The sequence below is a fragment of the Hyaloscypha bicolor genome, assembly GCF_002865645.1.
Source record: "Hyaloscypha bicolor E unplaced genomic scaffold K444scaffold_113, whole genome shotgun sequence".
In the NCBI taxonomy this organism is placed as follows: domain Eukaryota; kingdom Fungi; phylum Ascomycota; class Leotiomycetes; order Helotiales; family Hyaloscyphaceae; genus Hyaloscypha; species Hyaloscypha bicolor.
This window is the reverse complement of record NW_020194615.1, coordinates 606,598-623,493: the sequence shown is the minus strand read 5'-3', so window position 1 is coordinate 623,493 and position 16,896 is coordinate 606,598. Positions and strand designations below refer to the sequence as shown.

General features: G+C 36.1%; 5 protein-coding genes across 5 annotated transcripts; 3 read left to right on the top strand and 2 right to left on the bottom strand.

The window, feature by feature from the left end:
• Positions 1 to 126: 126 nt before the first annotated feature.
• K444DRAFT_644336 (uncharacterized protein) lies at positions 127 to 1,555 on the bottom strand (the record flags this gene model as incomplete). Its single annotated transcript, XM_024884951.1, has 2 exons — positions 127 to 1,137; positions 1,190 to 1,555. 2 exons carry the CDS (start codon positions 1,553 to 1,555, stop codon positions 127 to 129), a joined length of 1,377 nt encoding a protein of 458 aa, XP_024734780.1.
• Positions 1,556 to 4,435: 2,880 nt separating this feature from the next.
• Positions 4,436 to 7,443, top strand: K444DRAFT_592691 (TPR-like protein). Its single transcript, XM_024878259.1, has 3 exons — positions 4,436 to 5,831; positions 5,884 to 6,785; positions 6,869 to 7,443. Exons 1-3 carry the CDS (start codon positions 4,496 to 4,498, stop codon positions 7,352 to 7,354), a joined length of 2,724 nt encoding a protein of 907 aa, XP_024734779.1. The 5' UTR covers positions 4,436 to 4,495; the 3' UTR covers positions 7,355 to 7,443.
• A 6,047-nt stretch (positions 7,444 to 13,490) lies between these two features.
• Positions 13,491 to 14,498, top strand: K444DRAFT_631604 (uncharacterized protein; the record flags this gene model as incomplete). The annotated part of the gene is made up of 4 exons (XM_024883386.1): positions 13,491 to 13,530; positions 13,963 to 14,168; positions 14,258 to 14,314; positions 14,352 to 14,498. 4 exons carry the CDS (start codon positions 13,491 to 13,493, stop codon positions 14,496 to 14,498), a joined length of 450 nt encoding a protein of 149 aa, XP_024734778.1.
• A 424-nt stretch (positions 14,499 to 14,922) lies between these two features.
• On the bottom strand, positions 14,923 to 15,297 carry K444DRAFT_533414 (uncharacterized protein; the record flags this gene model as incomplete). Its single annotated transcript, XM_024875149.1, has 1 exon — positions 14,923 to 15,297. A coding segment is annotated over one exon (375 nt), but the record flags the coding sequence as incomplete, so codon positions are not given.
• A 100-nt stretch (positions 15,298 to 15,397) lies between these two features.
• On the top strand, positions 15,398 to 15,580 carry K444DRAFT_471261 (uncharacterized protein; the record flags this gene model as incomplete). The annotated part of the gene is made up of 1 exon (XM_024872881.1): positions 15,398 to 15,580. A coding segment is annotated over one exon (183 nt), but the record flags the coding sequence as incomplete, so codon positions are not given.
• Between the last annotated feature and the right edge of the window lie 1,316 nt (positions 15,581 to 16,896).

Sequence of the window (16,896 nt, the reverse complement as noted above, 5' to 3'; positions counted from 1 at the left end):
TGAATTGCAGAGGCAAGAAGGTTGCTTCAGAAAGAGGCAACACAGTCCACTTTGCCCAAATGCAGCACCCCCTTTGGACCATCCAAGCAACTTTGAGGGATGCCAATTTCATTCCCATGCCAGGTTTCAGACCGGAATAGCATTCCCACCTCCTGTCAAGGCAATGGTCTCGCCTCCCAGATATCCATTCAAGCCTGCGCTGGAATTGTAATAAATATTGAAACCTTGGCTATCGATATTCGAGAGAGTCGTATCTTCATTCGTAAAATTTTGAAGTACAGTCGTGTTAGTCAATTTCCAGCTTGATGTACCGTCGAGATGGATGTCGAAATACGCATTTCCATACCCAGAATAAGCTCCTCCAGTCCATGAACTATGAGATTCGAGAGACCAACTGATTGAACTCGAGTTATAAGCAACGAGATCGCCCACAAGTGTGGATTCCTCCACTTTGACGGAGACTTCAGCAGGAAGGAGGTTCGCATTGTCCAGGTATGAGGCATAGTAATCGAAGTCTTGCGTAATTTGTGAGTAATTGGCAACGACCAGAATACCACTCGCCGTCACCAGCTGCGTATCGTACAGGGAAACGTCAATAATAGTATTTCCGAACCAGAGTCCAGGCATGTCCGATCCCAGTGTAGTAATCTTTGAGCTTTTCAGAGACAATATGGCCCCAGATGTGCGAATCATGGAGGAGAAAATGGCAACGCCGCCGAGGAGACCAGCAGTTGTGTCGCAATTGGTGAGATAAGCTTTTTGAGTCCCATCCATGAAGATGGTTGGTCCATTCTCAGAAACAGCCACAACATTGTTCGCGTAGATTTCGCCAAGCGCGTAAAATGTTGCGCTCCCGATCCCGGTAGTATGAGCGACTGAATCGGAGACATGAATATATCCAGCGGGGCTGTCTCCCGAAAATGCAGACGATCGCCTCCCTCCAGAGAATTGCTGAACGTTGGAGACATAAGCAGTCCCGTTTCCAGATGCATATACGCCGTGCGAGACAGGGCCGGAACTGTAGAGCCAACTGTTGTTGACGTGTACAACGCTGTCGGACCCATAGACGTAAACATTTGCCGCACCATTGTGCACTGTAATGTTCACATTGTCGAGATGAGCAGTAGATGCATTTGCCTTGACCGAAGTATTAATTAGGCTGCACTGATGTGGACTGCAATAAACTCACAATGTTTACCGCTGCATTGAATCCGTAGAAGCTCGACCATAACAAATTCGAAGCATAACCCGACTTCTCAATATCCACGAAAGAAAGGTTCAGTTCCGCATTATTTGCGACCAAAATCGCAGACGTGTCATTGAGAGACGTGGAGAAAGCTCTGTGACTGATCGATGTGGAATTCGCCTCAAATTCATAGGCTGCTGGGATATTCTCTGGTTGAACACTGACAAATGGTACGTTGTAGTCAGGAACGATAGCATTGTCGGCCGCCCAGAGGGCTGGAGAGATGATATCTGAAGGGTCTGAGACCGTGACCATTGCAAGGGTGATGGTGGGAAGGGAGAGAGCAAAGAAGGTCGATAAGGTGTACATCTTGAGAAGTGTTGACAGAATTAAGTGTCGAGTCGCCCCCTTTGGTTACTACTAAGCTCTGCTGCTATTCTGGAGCTAGAGTTCTCAACCAATCTTGATAGCTTCTTTTGCGCTACTTGTTGGGACTTCGTCTAATCCACTGCCATATTCTGGTGGAAAGATGAATATATATAACACCGCGTTTCCAAAGCCGGTTGAATAATCACCAAGGAAAATTGGCAGCTGGCTCGAAACTGAAGGAACTGTACCCGAAAGCTTACGACGCCTATGGTCATGGCATCAATATCAAGGCTCCGTTCTATTTGCTAAGGGAGAATCCCGGGTTCTCGAGGACGCATGGAAAGCGGAGTTTGTTCCATCAACCGGCCCCGCAAAGTTCGTTGACCATGGCATCTCCACCGAGGTTCTTGGAAAACCTGGGGTCTGGGGTAAAAGGAACCGAGAAAAAATCGGAGATGAGATAGATCCGGAAGTTGCACCTGCCAGAAACTCTTAATGAGGTATCATTGATGGGTATCTTTTGCCACAGAATAAGTCGGGAGAGCTTGTGGGGTGTGGGGCCGAGGCGGCCGTAGCCCCGAATGTGACTTTCGACAAGTGGATCTTAACCGATCTCGTTCATGATCCCGAGAAATGAAAATCTAACACTTATCTATGAAATCACAATGACCAATCAATGATGTCACTTTCTTGTCAAATGGAGTATAAATTTCAAGTTGATCCGAATGCAAACCTTCTTGTGTTAGTGTATCATTATAGCTTAAGATATCGTGGATACGCTTCTGTGCACGATTCTCTAGTCTTCACCAGCAACCCACCATACATACCATCATTACCATGCTAGAAAGGTATTCCACAAAATTTCGGATGGTGGGGGAACTGGGGGACAAGTCACCGTACAACCTGAAGACCTGAAGCTCTGTCGAGGGACTCGAGGATCCCGCACCCCACTCTGCCGAGAGAGCTTTTACATGAACTCTTGGAATAGTTCTATCAAACTATGGATCCAGCTTTACCATTCTCCCTAGTAACCTTTTCCCTCTGGCTTGGGGGTCTGTAGGTTGGTTAATGTCTCATATGTTGGGATTTGCTCAAGCAGGATCTCTTAGGCTACCGATGTAAGCCTGGCAAAATTCATCACTGACAATTATAAGCGGGGAAATCAAGTGATCGAGGGAGAGCATGGAAGCAAGGGTAATGGCATTTCCTACAACCGACAGTGGGTCACTCAAGTGCCGTCAATATCATTCGGGATCTTCACTTGCCATTGAACAGCACTTTGCACTTTTGGTGTCGGGCCACAGCATCGACTGCAAGTGCTGTGGGCTCCGGCTGCGCAGAACGTTTTGCGATAGTAAAGGCGTATGTCTAATAAATTGTAACTACCGTCACTCTTTTCTACAGAGGCTGGGCGTACCGAGGTTGGATGAAAATGGTCTCGGTCTTTGTTACAGATTGGATGCGAGTGCGGAGTCACAGCCTCATGGCTTTCAATTTTCTGCTCTCATGGTCAGCTTATTACACGTTTCTAAAGAAAAGGGTAGGTAGTAGTACAGTACATCGTGAACTTCGCAGCACCTCGCGTAGTATTCCCTCCTGCAATAATACTCTGGGTGGTTGTTATCACGGTCGGTTATCCGGCGAGCAGCGCTGCCTATCTCTCATCAGCGATACGCCCGAGAAGATAATAACTGGGGAAAGTTACACTTCTAAAATTCAGGACTGCGGTAGTGGCAGCATATTGCAACAGCATCTCGATCGCAGGTGAAGTCCAATGCGGTAGCAATTGCCGCGAGGGTAGTGAAAATAACGGCGGAAAACTTCTTCTTCTTCTATAGTCAGCCCTCCTGGCCCCAAATTTGACTTGGTATTAAGTTTTCAATATCAGTTAGCGTAGGAGGTGAAGTGGGCATCTACGGGTTCTTATAGATCTCCTTTCCAAGGCTTAGGTGTTCTCGAATCTCTCCTCGACCTAGGACTGAGATCTTCCTAGATGAATCCAGAGGCAACGCGTCTTCATTTTCGTTTATACCTTGCTCTCTGACCAATCCGAGACCCGAGGAAGGGTTCCATTACCACTGTTGTGTGATTCTCTGAAACATTTCCTCCTTTCATCATATCGCGCTCCCCTATCCCCAGCCCCGAGATCATTATACGGCACGGGCTATGTGCGGGGAATTATCCCGACTTGCATATATAACTCCTGTCATATGTTACGCTCAAGCAAATGATTGGCTGCAATTGGGTCGGCATCGGGAGATGTAATGAAAAGCAAGAGCAATAATATATATTCTTGCACTTGCTTTACCCTTCATTACCCCAGATGCTTATTTTCCCTGGCGCATTCCAAAATTAGGTCCAATGTAGGATAGTGGTAGAGAGTTCGAGATTAACAAGATTTTGATTGCTCCGCTTCCTCTTTTCTGTTGAACTAGCTTAATAATAAAACTAGGGTCACGTGCGTGCAATGTAAACCAAGTAAACGATACTGAATTGACTGCTGTTCTACAGTAAGTAGCCCGTATATATAGCCCTGAACGCCCTAAATCACATGCACTAAACCCCTAAACCTACTGAGCCTTTACCTATGCCAGCTGAACCGATTCAGGCTTACAGGGCATATTACAGGGCATTCCAGCTATACAGGGTATTCTAGCTGTACAGGGTATTAAGCCCCATAGTGCACAGCCCCATGGCGTTCAGCCCCATAGGTGCCTTAGGCATCTAATCTCAGCAAGTTAGACAATGACTAAGCGAGTCACATGGGATTCCGCCCCAGCTTTGCACTAGTGCAAAATCCTAAACCTCGCCAACCTCTCGACCTTGCAAGTAAGAGATCAGACATCAGTTACTGTATAGTTTGTCACTTTGCACAGCATTCGCGGATAATACGACCTAATTTTCCCTGTCTGTAACTTCTTCTAATAATTCTAGATAGCCATGAGCCTGGAATTATCGCCTGATGTTCACAGAGTGAACCCTTACGATAAGGGAAGGAACACGGGCCTAGGGGCAATCCCCGAGCAACCGCATAGGCAGATGGATGCAGATAAACTGACAATGTTACCAAGACTATCCGATATAGGCGGAGAGGCAAAGCAGGTAATGCCGCAGGAGATGCCGCAGGACGACAAGCTACAAAGCTCAGAACACTTAGAATCACTGATAAGCATGGATAATTTGGCATTTTCGCTCTATGGACAAGGAAAGAGCAAGCAGGCAGAACTCATACTCCGAGAAGCCTTGACGACGAGAGAGAAGCTGCTAGGGAAAGAGGATCCCCTAACAGTCATGAGTATGAGCAATTTGGCATTGTCGCTCCATCAACAAGGAAAGAGCAAGGAGGCAGAACCCTTGTTCCGAGAAGTTTTGACGGCCAGAGAGAAGCTACTAGGGAAAGAGGATCCTTTTACAGTTACGACCATAAGCAATTTAGGATTGTCGCTCTATGGACAAGGAAAGAGCAAGGAGGCAGAACCTATGCTCCGAGAAGCCTTGACTGCAAGAGAGAAGCTGCTAGGGAAAGAGGATCCCCTAACAGTCATGAGTATGAGCAATTTGGCATTATCGCTCTATGAACAAGGAAGGAGCAAGGAGGCAGAACCTATATTCCGAGAAGTTTTGACTGCGAGAGAGAAGCTACTAGGGAAAGAGGATCCCTTGATAGTTACGAATATGAGCAATTTGGCATTATCGCTCTATGAACAAGGAAAGAGCAAGGAGGCAGAACCTATATTTCGAGAAGTCTTAATAGCAAGAGAGAAGCTACTAGGGAAAGAGGATCCCCTGATAGTTACAAGTATGAGTGATTTGGCATTATCACTCTATCAACAAGGAAAGAGTAAGGAGGCAGAACCCATGTTCCAAGAAGTTTTGACGGCGAGAGAGAAGCTACTAGGGAAAGAGGATCCCTTGACAGTTACAAGCATGAACGATTTGGCATTATCACTCTATGAACAAGGAAAGAGCAAGGAGGCAGAGCTTATATTCCGAGAAGTCTTAACGGCAAGAGAAAAGCTACTAGGGAAAGAGGATCCCTTGACAGTCACAAGCATGAACGATTTGGCATTATCGCTCTATCAACAAGGAAAGAGTAAGGAGGCAGAACCCATGTTCCAAGAAGTTTTGACGGCGAGAGAGAAGCTGCCAGGGAAAGAAGACCCTCTGATGGTACTAGGCAACAACAATTCATCACGCTATCAAAAATCAACGAGCGAGGCTGAGCTCAATGATTCAGGATCGACAGAAAAGCAAGGGAAAGATCATGCTTTAACTGGCAAGTAATTCGACCATAACCTACCCAAGAAGCCACTCATATGTAAAATCAGGACCAACATCGCCAAGCGATTCTGAAGTTAAAGATATTGTACGTTCCCAAATAACGCTGTCAGACCTCAACCCGGCAGAAGGAATGTTACAAAGTCAAGAACCGGAAGAGCATTCATCTCTATCTTTGATCGTAGAGACCAATCTTATTAAAGATACTGAAATTAAGGCTCAAGATCCGCGGATAGAGATCGAGTCACCAAGACAGCAAGTAAACACCCAAGAGCCTCACTTAAAGAGCAGTTCGTTCCTCGCTCTGGCTTCCTCATTAACTTTCCTGGTACGGGGGATTTTTGCCTCGACAGACCTTCCGGAAGGTATTACAAGAATCAAGTGGACTTGCCGCTGTGGCCACATCTCTCATGACGACTTTCCTTTAAATTTCGAAAGAGCTAAGACCTTCGAGGACGACTTCCGGCACAGTCAAGTACTTCGTCGCGTGGAAATAACAAACAAACGTCCAGGTCTTCTCTACGAATGGATGCTATTACTTCACAATGTTATCATCCGTCCCATCTGGCAGTACATTTCGAGCGATTCTTCTAATCCTGGATCAAGCAGCAGCGAATCTCTGGATAATTCGAGTGTGGATTCGCAAAGTAGCGCGAGTGGGTCAAACTTGCCGACACTACTTGATGACTCCGGTGATATTGGCGCAACTAAACTCTCCCGAGGGAAGCGGAAATTTGTCTTGAACCGAAAGCCAGTAGAGGCGAACAGGAAGCATTTTCTCCATGTGTGCATCGACGTAGGACGTATAAAATGTCTTGAGGTCATAGAGCTTGACCCTCAAGACCCCAGCAGCGATCAAGAATTGTTTAGGAGGCTCAAGACGATCCACGAGAAACAATTTCAGAGAGGCTATAACTTTTTCTTAAAACTGCAGGCTATTCGATTCGTGCAGGTACGCGTCTTTCTCACTTGCTTTGACATGCTGGACTCCAAACTGTCCGAAAAAAGTAAATAAAGTATTCTAATGACAAAAAGTTTGAATTGTGGCGCCACGGCCGTATAGATCATCTCCTGGAGAATAGGCTGCCTAAGAACACGGTCGAATACGAATTTCTTAGAAAACCAGGCTGGAAAGAAGGGGATCCGATTCATCTGCCTACACTTCTTTTACATTTATATAACAAACCAGAAGATTTCGGCGATGACTCGGCGTTTCTGCTCCGAGTGCCAAAGCGAAAGGGCGAGCGCCTTATTTACAGACCTCTGACTAAGGAGAACAGCCTGAATAACATTGGATATGGCATTCATTTGCAACAGGGACCCGCCGAAATTCGTTTCCAAGCTGTCGTGGTTATAGTAGCAGCTGTTGTGGCGGTTTTGGTTAGTCCGATAATTGATAGAGTGCTTGGTGGTGAACAGTTGTCATTTCCTTGGGCAGTTTGTGGTTTCTTATGGGGTATATTTATAGCTCTTTTAAATCTCTGGAAGGAATGGTTCAAGGAGCGTTATGGTATGGCTTGAGCGTTTGACAGCAGCAGCTTGAATTGGGCCATGCTTCTCCACTTAGTTGCATATAGTACCAAAAATGATAAGAAAGAACCAGTTCCGTCAATATATCTTCATCAAATACGAGACATAGTTGCACTGAAGGTGACTAGCGAAGCTGGCACGGACACGCCAGACCGCCCGAACACGTGACATAGTCTAGCGAGACGGACTGAAACTTTGACAGCGAGTTTGAAGCGAAGCCAATTTTGTTAGCGACTGTAGCGCTACACCTCAGGAAATAACATTCTACCTAGCTTTGCTTCTAGAAATATTGCATTCCGGTTTCCTCATGCCAGCCGGCCAAAATCTGTCTAGTTAATGGTAGGAACCAGCAGATATTTATTCAGAGTCAAGCCAGCATCTAATCCTTTTATTAGCGGCCTGATTCTGTTTACAATTTCGGTATACTTATATATATTGCTTTTGGAATAATCTACTATTACTATATTCTTTTGGAAATTCTGCTAGAGTATCTAATAAGTAATCTTGAGCTAATTTAGTTCTTTCTCTGACTATTATTAAAGTCTGGATTCTTCGGTAGCCTGGTTCCTCTATTATTTTAGCTTTTATTTAAGCTTTATATTTACTCTTTGCAATTTATTTATTTTCGTACTAAAGCTTATTTATATAGGCTATATAAGTTAGCTAGATCTAGAAACTCGAGCTATTTATATATCTCTATTAATATAAGGATATAATCTTTTAAATCCGTTCCGGTAATTATATTTATAAATATAGCCTTAAATATAATATTAATTTCTTTATAAAGTTCCTTATATATCCCGATTAAATAATTACTAATGTTTTTTTAAAAAGAAGTGCTTTTTTTCTAATAAGACTTTTCAAATATAAGAATTATTAGCTCTAGTTATAAAACAAACCTATAATAATTTAATTATAATTTCTATTTTATTATTTAAGGCTATATTAATAAGATTTAAAAGAGGTATTTAATAACTTATAAATATATTATAATAACTTTCTTTATAGCTATTTCTCTAATAGCTATAATCTAAATTATTTAATTTAATTTCGGCTATTTAATATATAATACTAAGAACTAAAAAGTAGTAAAAAAGAAAAATAATATAATAATAATAGAGATAAGTATTAAATATATAATTTTATTTATTTAAAAAGATATAAGTAAAGCTATTTTGGGTTTCTAAACTGGTTTATTATTTTTAAAAGATCTCTTTTTAGCTCTATTACTATTTATTATTACCGGTTTTATATTAGCCGAAAAATTTAGAAGTTATTAAATTATTAATATTTTAATATTTATAATATTCTAGTTTTATTATATCTAATTCTTACTTATATATTTTCTTCTAAATTGCTTTTATAAAAATTAATTAATTATACTTTTAATTATAATAAAATTTGAAATCGGCTTTAGTTTAGTATACTTAATAATTTTATTTTAATTTATAATTTCTGTAATATTAACTTTTTATTTAGCCTCTAGCTCTAAATCTTATATAAACTTACTTTATTATAAATATATTAGTATATTAGCTAAAAATAAGCTAGAGCTAGAGCTTTAATAAGTTCCGGATAAATCTTTTTAATTGGGCTTTATATATTTAATAAATTATTCTAGAGCTTTATTAATAAATTTAATTATTAATAGCTAGTTTATAAATAAATATTCTAGTAATTCCTTTTTATTTTAGTAAGTATTTTCTTTACTCAAGCTTGCCTTTTATTATTAGATATCTTTTTAGCTTACTTAATTTTAATTCCGAGATATATTTTAATTTCAAACTTGCTTCTAATCTTATTAAATATTATAATATATAATTCTAGTTATAATAATATAAGATCTTTATAAAATTCATATATTATTTCTTATATATTATTAGGCCTGAAATATTTTGGGTTTTTGTAAAATACTTCTTTAAGTATTATAACTTGAGTTATATTATTAATATTAGAAAAGATTTAAAGAAATAAGGTTCTTAAATTAAAAGTAAGAAGCTATATTATTTATATTTTGTTTTTTAATAAGGCTAATATTATTTTTTGATTTCTATATAAAATAGTATTAGAAAATATAAGAAACTTAATTAATTAGATTTTTATATTATAGTTATTTAAAGTAATAATAAGTTAAAAAGAACTTGAGAAAATAATATATTAATAAGCTTTTACTTTTTTTAAAATAATATTAGAATAAGATTAGAGATAAATATAATAAAAAAATTACTAGTATAAAAAAGCTAAATAATAATAAAAATAAGCTATATATAGCTATATATAGCTAAATATAAGATATAATAGATTATTATTAATATAATAAAAGTAAATAAAGCTAAGAAATTTGAAATTATAATTATATAAAGAAATTTATAAGATTATAAATAAGATTAAAATATTAGAAATATTATTATTATTATTTATTTATTAATAAATTTTATATAATAATATTACTAAATAATAAAAAAGAAAAATATATCTTTTTTATATTAGTAATTAATTATAATATAATATAATAATTCATTTCTTTAGCTTATTTTAAACTCTATAATTTATTTATAACTTATAATAGCTTCTTTTTTCTAGAAATTATTATTTTTCGAATAATTCTTTTATTTAATAAAATATTTAATTTTTTCTTTTCATACTTGTTTTTTAAATAATTATATATCTAAATAATTCCTTTAATATATTACTTTAAAATCTTAAAGAAGCTTTTAATCTAATATATTTTTTGGCTTTTATTATATATTTCTCTTATTTAAAAAGCTCTTTTATTTTATAAGATATAACATTATTTTACTTTATTTTTATTTAGTAAATAATACTTTAGCTATTTATATATTTTTCTTTATATTAATTATAACCGGCTAATTTTCTACTTTTTAGCTATTATATAGTAAATATATTATTATATTCTTTATATATTTTAGTCTAGTTATAAATATATATTTATAAGTATTTTTAATTCGGTTAATAATTACTAGTAAAACTAGTATAAAAACCGGAAGAATATCTCGAAGCTATAAATTAATTAAATCTTTTATTAAAAAACTAGAAAAATATAATAAAAAAGTTTTATAATTATATAGAATTTAGTTTTTCTAAATAGACTTAGTAAAAAAAGAAATAATATTAATATTTATATCTAAGTTCCAAGATTTATTATTATTAAAAAAGCTATTAGTTACTTTTAATAAAGTTATTTAAAGGAAGTTATAATTCTTTCTAGCCTAAAAAAATAATTCGAGAAAGTTATTTAATAAAAATAAAAGTAATATATTTGTATTATAATATTTATTATACTTATTTTAGATATTATTATTTGAGATATTACTATATAATAAGAAGCTACTAGCTACTTGTTTTATTTTAATAATATTTATTAAGCTTAAATTAAAGTTTATTATTAATATATATATAAACTTATAATTAAAGAGATTTTTAAAGCTATTTTTAAGAATTAGTTTCTAATTAGATAATACTTTAAAGTTTTTATTTTCTAACTTTTCTTAAAGCCAAGGCTGTTTTATTTAAATAATATTTTATATTAGTATTAGTATTTTCTTTTTATACTAGGCTTAAAATTATTATAAATATTTTTAAAGTAATACCAAAATTCTAATTCTAAATAAAGTATTATAAAATATAATAAATACAAGTATAAAATAAGGTTTTTATTAGATAAATTAGTAATATAATTCGAAATATATTTAAAGATATATTTTTACTAATAAGATTATTTTAAATATTATTATAAGTATTTAGCTACTAATAGTTATATTTTTACTAAATATTTTATATAATATCTAATATAAGTAATAATATACTAGAAATTAACTAAATTATATTAAAAAAGTAAATTAAGATTATTAATATAAGTTTAGTAATAAGCTTTCTAATTTATCTTATTTATAATTTATTTATTATAAAAGAAATAAAATTCTATAAAGCCAAACTATTTCCTATTATAATATTTAAAGTATTAATATATATACTTTTATTTGGCTTTAATATTTTTAATAAAGATACTAATATAATTTATTAGCTAAAAATAATATTAATAATTAAAGGCTTTTCTTATTTTTTAATTACTAGACTATAAGTTAATATTAGATAATAGCCTTTTATAAGCTATAATATTTTTTAGTATATAACCTAGAAATTATTTTTATAAAAAGTAATAAAATCTCGAAAAATAAAAATATCTTTTTTATTTTATAATAAAAGCAATTATATTTAAAAATTATATAATAAATAATATAATTAAAGTAATTATAATATTACTTGCCTTAATTATTTTCCTTATATTAAATAATATATAATTATTATTAAGTTTAATAATACCTTATTAACTTTATATTAATAATAAATATAATAATATTATATAAAAAGCATTTTATATATCTTTTTTATAATAATAATTTTAAACTAATAAAAGAAATTCTTTATTTACTTAGAAAAATTAATAAAATTCCGGTATTACTTTAGTTTATTTAGTTTTTTTATTAGTAATAAGTAGTAAATATAAAGTAAAAGTTTTATATAATATTTTATTATTATTTTAAATTAATATAAATTATTATATTATTTAAGTAATAACCAAATATTATTTTCAGGTTTTTATATTTATAAAACTTTATAAGCTATTCCAGTAAACGGCTACTTATTTATAATTAATTAACTTATATATAAATAAATAACTTGCGAACTCTTTATTATTTACTTAAATAATTACTTTTTTTTTTAGAGAGATATAAAGTAATAAGCTCTTAAAACTATTTCTTTTTATTTAGTCTAAGGCTTGAATTCCTTATATATACTTATTTTTAATCTTTTTAATTAATTTATTTTCGAATATCTCTAGAAAAACTAGATGATTTTTAATTTTATTAGTTTATTTTATAATAAGGAATTATTCTTTTAATAATAGCTTTATAATAAGAATATTTTTAATTATATAATAATATTAAAATATATTAGCCAAAATTATAATAACTAGTAAAAATAAAATATTATTAATAAAAAGAGAAAATATAAGTTTAAGTTCTTTAAATAATATATATTTTAATTTAGATATAAATTATTAGTAATTTATTTAAATATTAAAAAAGGTTTTAATAAATATAATAAGTAATAAAATATTCTTATAAATTTTTATTTTTAATATAATATCTAACCTTAAACTTTACCTTATATATCTTTTATAGCCTAATAAAAATATAATAATATATCTTTAATAAAATACTTAAATTTATATAGTATTTTTTATAAATATAATTATAATAATAATATTACTAAAATAACTTCTTTATATTAATATAATTCTTTATTATAAAGAATATAAATGCCTTTTATAATATAAATAAACCAATTTTATATTTGAGCTTATTTTTAATATATTTTCTTTTTAATTAGTAAATTGCTATAATAAAGTAATATTATAGTACTAGTAAAGAGCTTGAATTGAGCTAAAAGCTGTATACCGGGCTAAGGAAGCACTGGCTATACGCGAAGTCACGTGCAGTGTCACCACGTGACTGGTGCCACGTAATATAAATATATAATTAGCTAGTACTTAAATATAAATAAGCTTTATAGCTATACTTATAAAATCCATTAAATTATAAATTTCTTAAGGCATTTTATAATAAATCTTTTGCTTTTATTATAAAAATAGTTTTTATATCTTAATTTATATAATTTAGATAATTATTATTTCCCTCTCTTTATTTAGCTAGCCGGAGATTATAAGCCTAATAGCTTTAGTAATATACTTTGCAATTTCTATATTATCTAATAATCTAGGATTTTCTTTCTTTTCTCTTATATTATTCTCTTTATTCTCTTCTTATATTTAATATATATTAGTATTAGCTATAGACTTTAACTTTATAATATTATTAATATATGCTTTTTAGAACTTCTATATTACCTTATAATATAGTTTATTACTGTTTTTATTAAGTTTTCTATAAACGGATTTGCTACTAATATCGGATTTCTTTTTAGAGAGCCCTTTTTTTAGGGCTGCCTCTATTTTCTTCTCTGAACTTAGTTCCTTTATAATATATAGAAATCTGTATTTGCGGATATAAATATCCGGTATAGAAAGAAAGGAACTTAATAAATGGGAAACAAGATAGTAGAGAAGATAAGTGAGAAGATGAGTAAGAAGATTATGAAGAAGATAAAGAGGAAAGTTGCGAGAGAGAGAGATGCCATTTTTAGAATATAGGGGCAAAATCATCTTTATAAACTATAGTCTTTATATATTTGTTAGTATAGTAGAGATGGTAATATATTTGAGATCCTTGGCTAGAAGAGGGGCCTTTTCCGGCCTCTTGTTAAAAGTTGATGATTTCTGGTGAGATTATTCTTGGCTGTGCTGCTATCGCGTAATAGGGGTGAGTAAACCTGCGCAGACCTGAGCCGAAGGTGAGCAAACCTGAGCAGACCTGAGCCAAAGGTGAGCCTGGCCTGAGCCGAGCCTGAGCAAAGGCGGTGCTGCTCACGTGAGACATGAGGTCGGGAAGGGCAAACATTCCTGTGGGGGAACACCAAGAACCTCTCCTTCGCACCTTCAGATGTCCTGCACAAAGACAGGAAGCCTGCCACCTGCTTCCTTTACATCGATCGAGGCCTTGAATTCACCGACCACCACGCTTTCTTCATCAAGTCCGCCAAACAAAACCAGAAACCGGCCGTGGCACATGCGGCCTTCGAAGTGCATGATCTTGACGTTCAGCAATTGGGCCACCAGCACCTGGTCTCGCAGGGATATGAATTATGCTGGGGAGTTGGCAGAGTACGTGTTAACCTTCCCTCGTTCTATTGCATAACTTTTTGTGAATGACTACTTGTCGATCATTGATTATATTGACATTTTTTGTCAAGCATCTACTTGGAAGTCAGATTTTCGACTACTGGTACGATACCAGTGGCTTCGTTTTGGTAAGCGCCTACCCTCTCACTCTCTCCCTCTTGTCAGTTGAAGCCCGTGACTGAATTTTCCCCTTGTTCCCAGGAGCACTACGCCGATGGCGAGATGGTCAACTGCGAAACACACGTCTCTCATATACCTGCGGGGCCCGAAGCTTTGTCTGTCTGGGGCCCAGAAGTGCCAAGTTATTTCTAGGAGGATTTGCACACATGTGTCACGTAGTTTTCACGTCTCGATCTTTTGTAACACTGAATTATGGAACCCTCTCTATCTAAAGAGAGGAAAGGAGGGATGAGACATGTTATTAGGCGAAGGACAATCAAAGTTTGCACCCCGACGCCGGGTATTGAATTCCTTGTGAACAAACCTCTGTGACGACTGCATTGAAGACTTCGTGAATCTGAGATTCCCTACCCTCCCAGACTAACCTCGTGGTTAAATAAAAGCAGTACCTATCATAACATGAGACTAAATCTCGACACCCTGCTTCTTACTGATGGATTCAATTAGACTGGATGGCCTACGAGTAAACACTAGACGAAAAGTAAGGAACGATGATAAGTACAGAGCACGGGAGCAGATAGAGTAGAATTTGATTCAAATTGGGCTATTTGAGGGTTCATTTGAGCCACTGGGGTGGCTTGTCGTTCGCTTCCGCGATATCCAGCGCAACGAAGAATCTGCCCACCATGTTGTAAGTCGCAATGGTCGCAGTGAGTTCGACTATTTCCTTTTCACTGAATCCTGCCACTTCCAACTTGGCAAATATACTGTCTGGAACCGACACCGCTCGTGATATGTAGTCAGCATAAAGCAATGCGGCCCATTGGCGATCATTCAAAGGACCCTGAGAAGTCAGGTGTACCAGTTTGACGACAGACAATTTCTCCTCTGTGAATCCATCCGCGGCGAGGAGCTTAGAGACATGATTGTTCCATTCGTGCCAAGCTCCGGCAATTAACATCGTACGACAGATGGCGATTTCGAGAATATCGTCTGTCAAGGAAGTTTGGGTTCAAACGGCCCCAAGAAGAGCGTTCCAACCTTGCAACTTTGGTAAGCTTGTGATGAAAGGAGTATGCAGCTCCGGTGTGGGTCTGGATGTCTACGAGGACGAACCAAAGACCCACGATGGTTTATTACGGAACCAGAAGGTCATGCTTCTTCCGCACATGGGTACCTGGACCACAGAGAATCAATATCAGATGGAATTATGTGCCATTTCAAATATCCGGGAAGCGATTGAGAAAGGGAAGCTCCTCTCGCCTATTCAAGAGCAAATCAAACTGTACAGGAAAGTCCACGAGTCTGCTAATTAAGATAAGAATAAGTATAGACAGTCTTTGTTGAGCTATAGAGTAGGTTGGGTGACTACCTCAAGCAAGAGTGAAGTTGTGTAAATGCCTAGAAAAAGAGTCATTCCTACTGTTGAATTCACGCGATGAAAGGTGCCCCTCACTCCGCTGCACAAATACCTCGCGTCTGCGCATACCTTCACAATTGATCATCCCCCTCTCTCCTGTTTAACCAGAACGGTTGGGAGATCTTCATTCTGATCACGCGGACGACCGGCTAGTTCGGCACTATCTTAAATGGGCTAATAGTCATTCTGACAGTTTCCCGGGAGCCTTTTTTGACTTCGCGTACTGTTGATAGCTTCTCCGGCTGGAAAGACGGCTTAAAGGTACTAATCGTACCCAGGTCGAACGACAAATCTTTGACTGAAATCGCATCCTCCTCAAAATGAATGGGAATCCCGGGTCTAGCGCCGGAGATCACATCTCCGCGAGGTTTAACCTGAGTCTTAGCATCTCCTCATCCAATATTCGAAAATTCCTTGGCGCTGTTGCGACAAGTGGAGGCGATGAAGGGAAAATATTATCTTCGAACAAGACCCCATATGCTCTGAGATATTCCTCTCTTCAATCTTTCAAGGCTCGAGTTTCAAGTTTGGATACCCAAATTGTCGTAAACTTGTACCTCAAGCACTACCCTAGAGTATTCACGTCTTCGGTCCTGAACAACTGCTTCGTATCTGCGTCAAGCAAATCCTCCTCCAACCTCGCACCGAACCGCCCGCGATGCATCGCCTCCACCTCCTCACCACCCTCCTCCCCTCTTCGTCATCACTCTCTCCTCCACTCTCGACACCCGACAAAACGCAAGCTGCTACTGCGGCACTCTAACCGGCGAATCTTGCGGCTCGCGGATCTCATCCGGCCTCTCTTTCCGGCTCATGTTCTGCAAACGTGGTGTGTCCATGCGCGAACTGCTTCATGCTGAGGTGAAGACCACTGGTTTAATTTGTAATGACAGTGGGGAAGATGGGTATGACAGTTGTTTGCTCGGGCTGGGGGTGGGTAGTGATGGGGGTATTAGTCTGTGATTGGGAATAAACAAACATACCGGTGATAGACTGAGGGCAGAGGGCAGAGGGTTGAAGGAGGCAGAAGTAGTGATGTGGAGGATGGACACCAGGAAAAGGGGGGAGGAAGTGATGACGAAACAATGTTTGGTCGGGTTGTCTTAAATGCAACTTTTGGACTTCCCATCCCATATCACCTAATGCCGCCCGTGGTATCTCAACGCCAAA

Excerpts from the sequence above, each read along its gene's own strand:
- K444DRAFT_592691 (XM_024878259.1), top strand. The coding sequence starts at position 4,496 with ATGAGCCTGGAATTATCGCCTGATGTTCACAGAGTGAACCCTTACGAT. Across the intron at positions 5,832-5,883 it reads GAAAGATCATGCTTTAACTG|GACCAACATCGCCAAGCGAT; the intron begins GCAAGTAATTCG and ends ATGTAAAATCAG. Across the intron at positions 6,786-6,868 it reads AGGCTATTCGATTCGTGCAG|TTTGAATTGTGGCGCCACGG; the intron begins GTACGCGTCTTT and ends AATGACAAAAAG.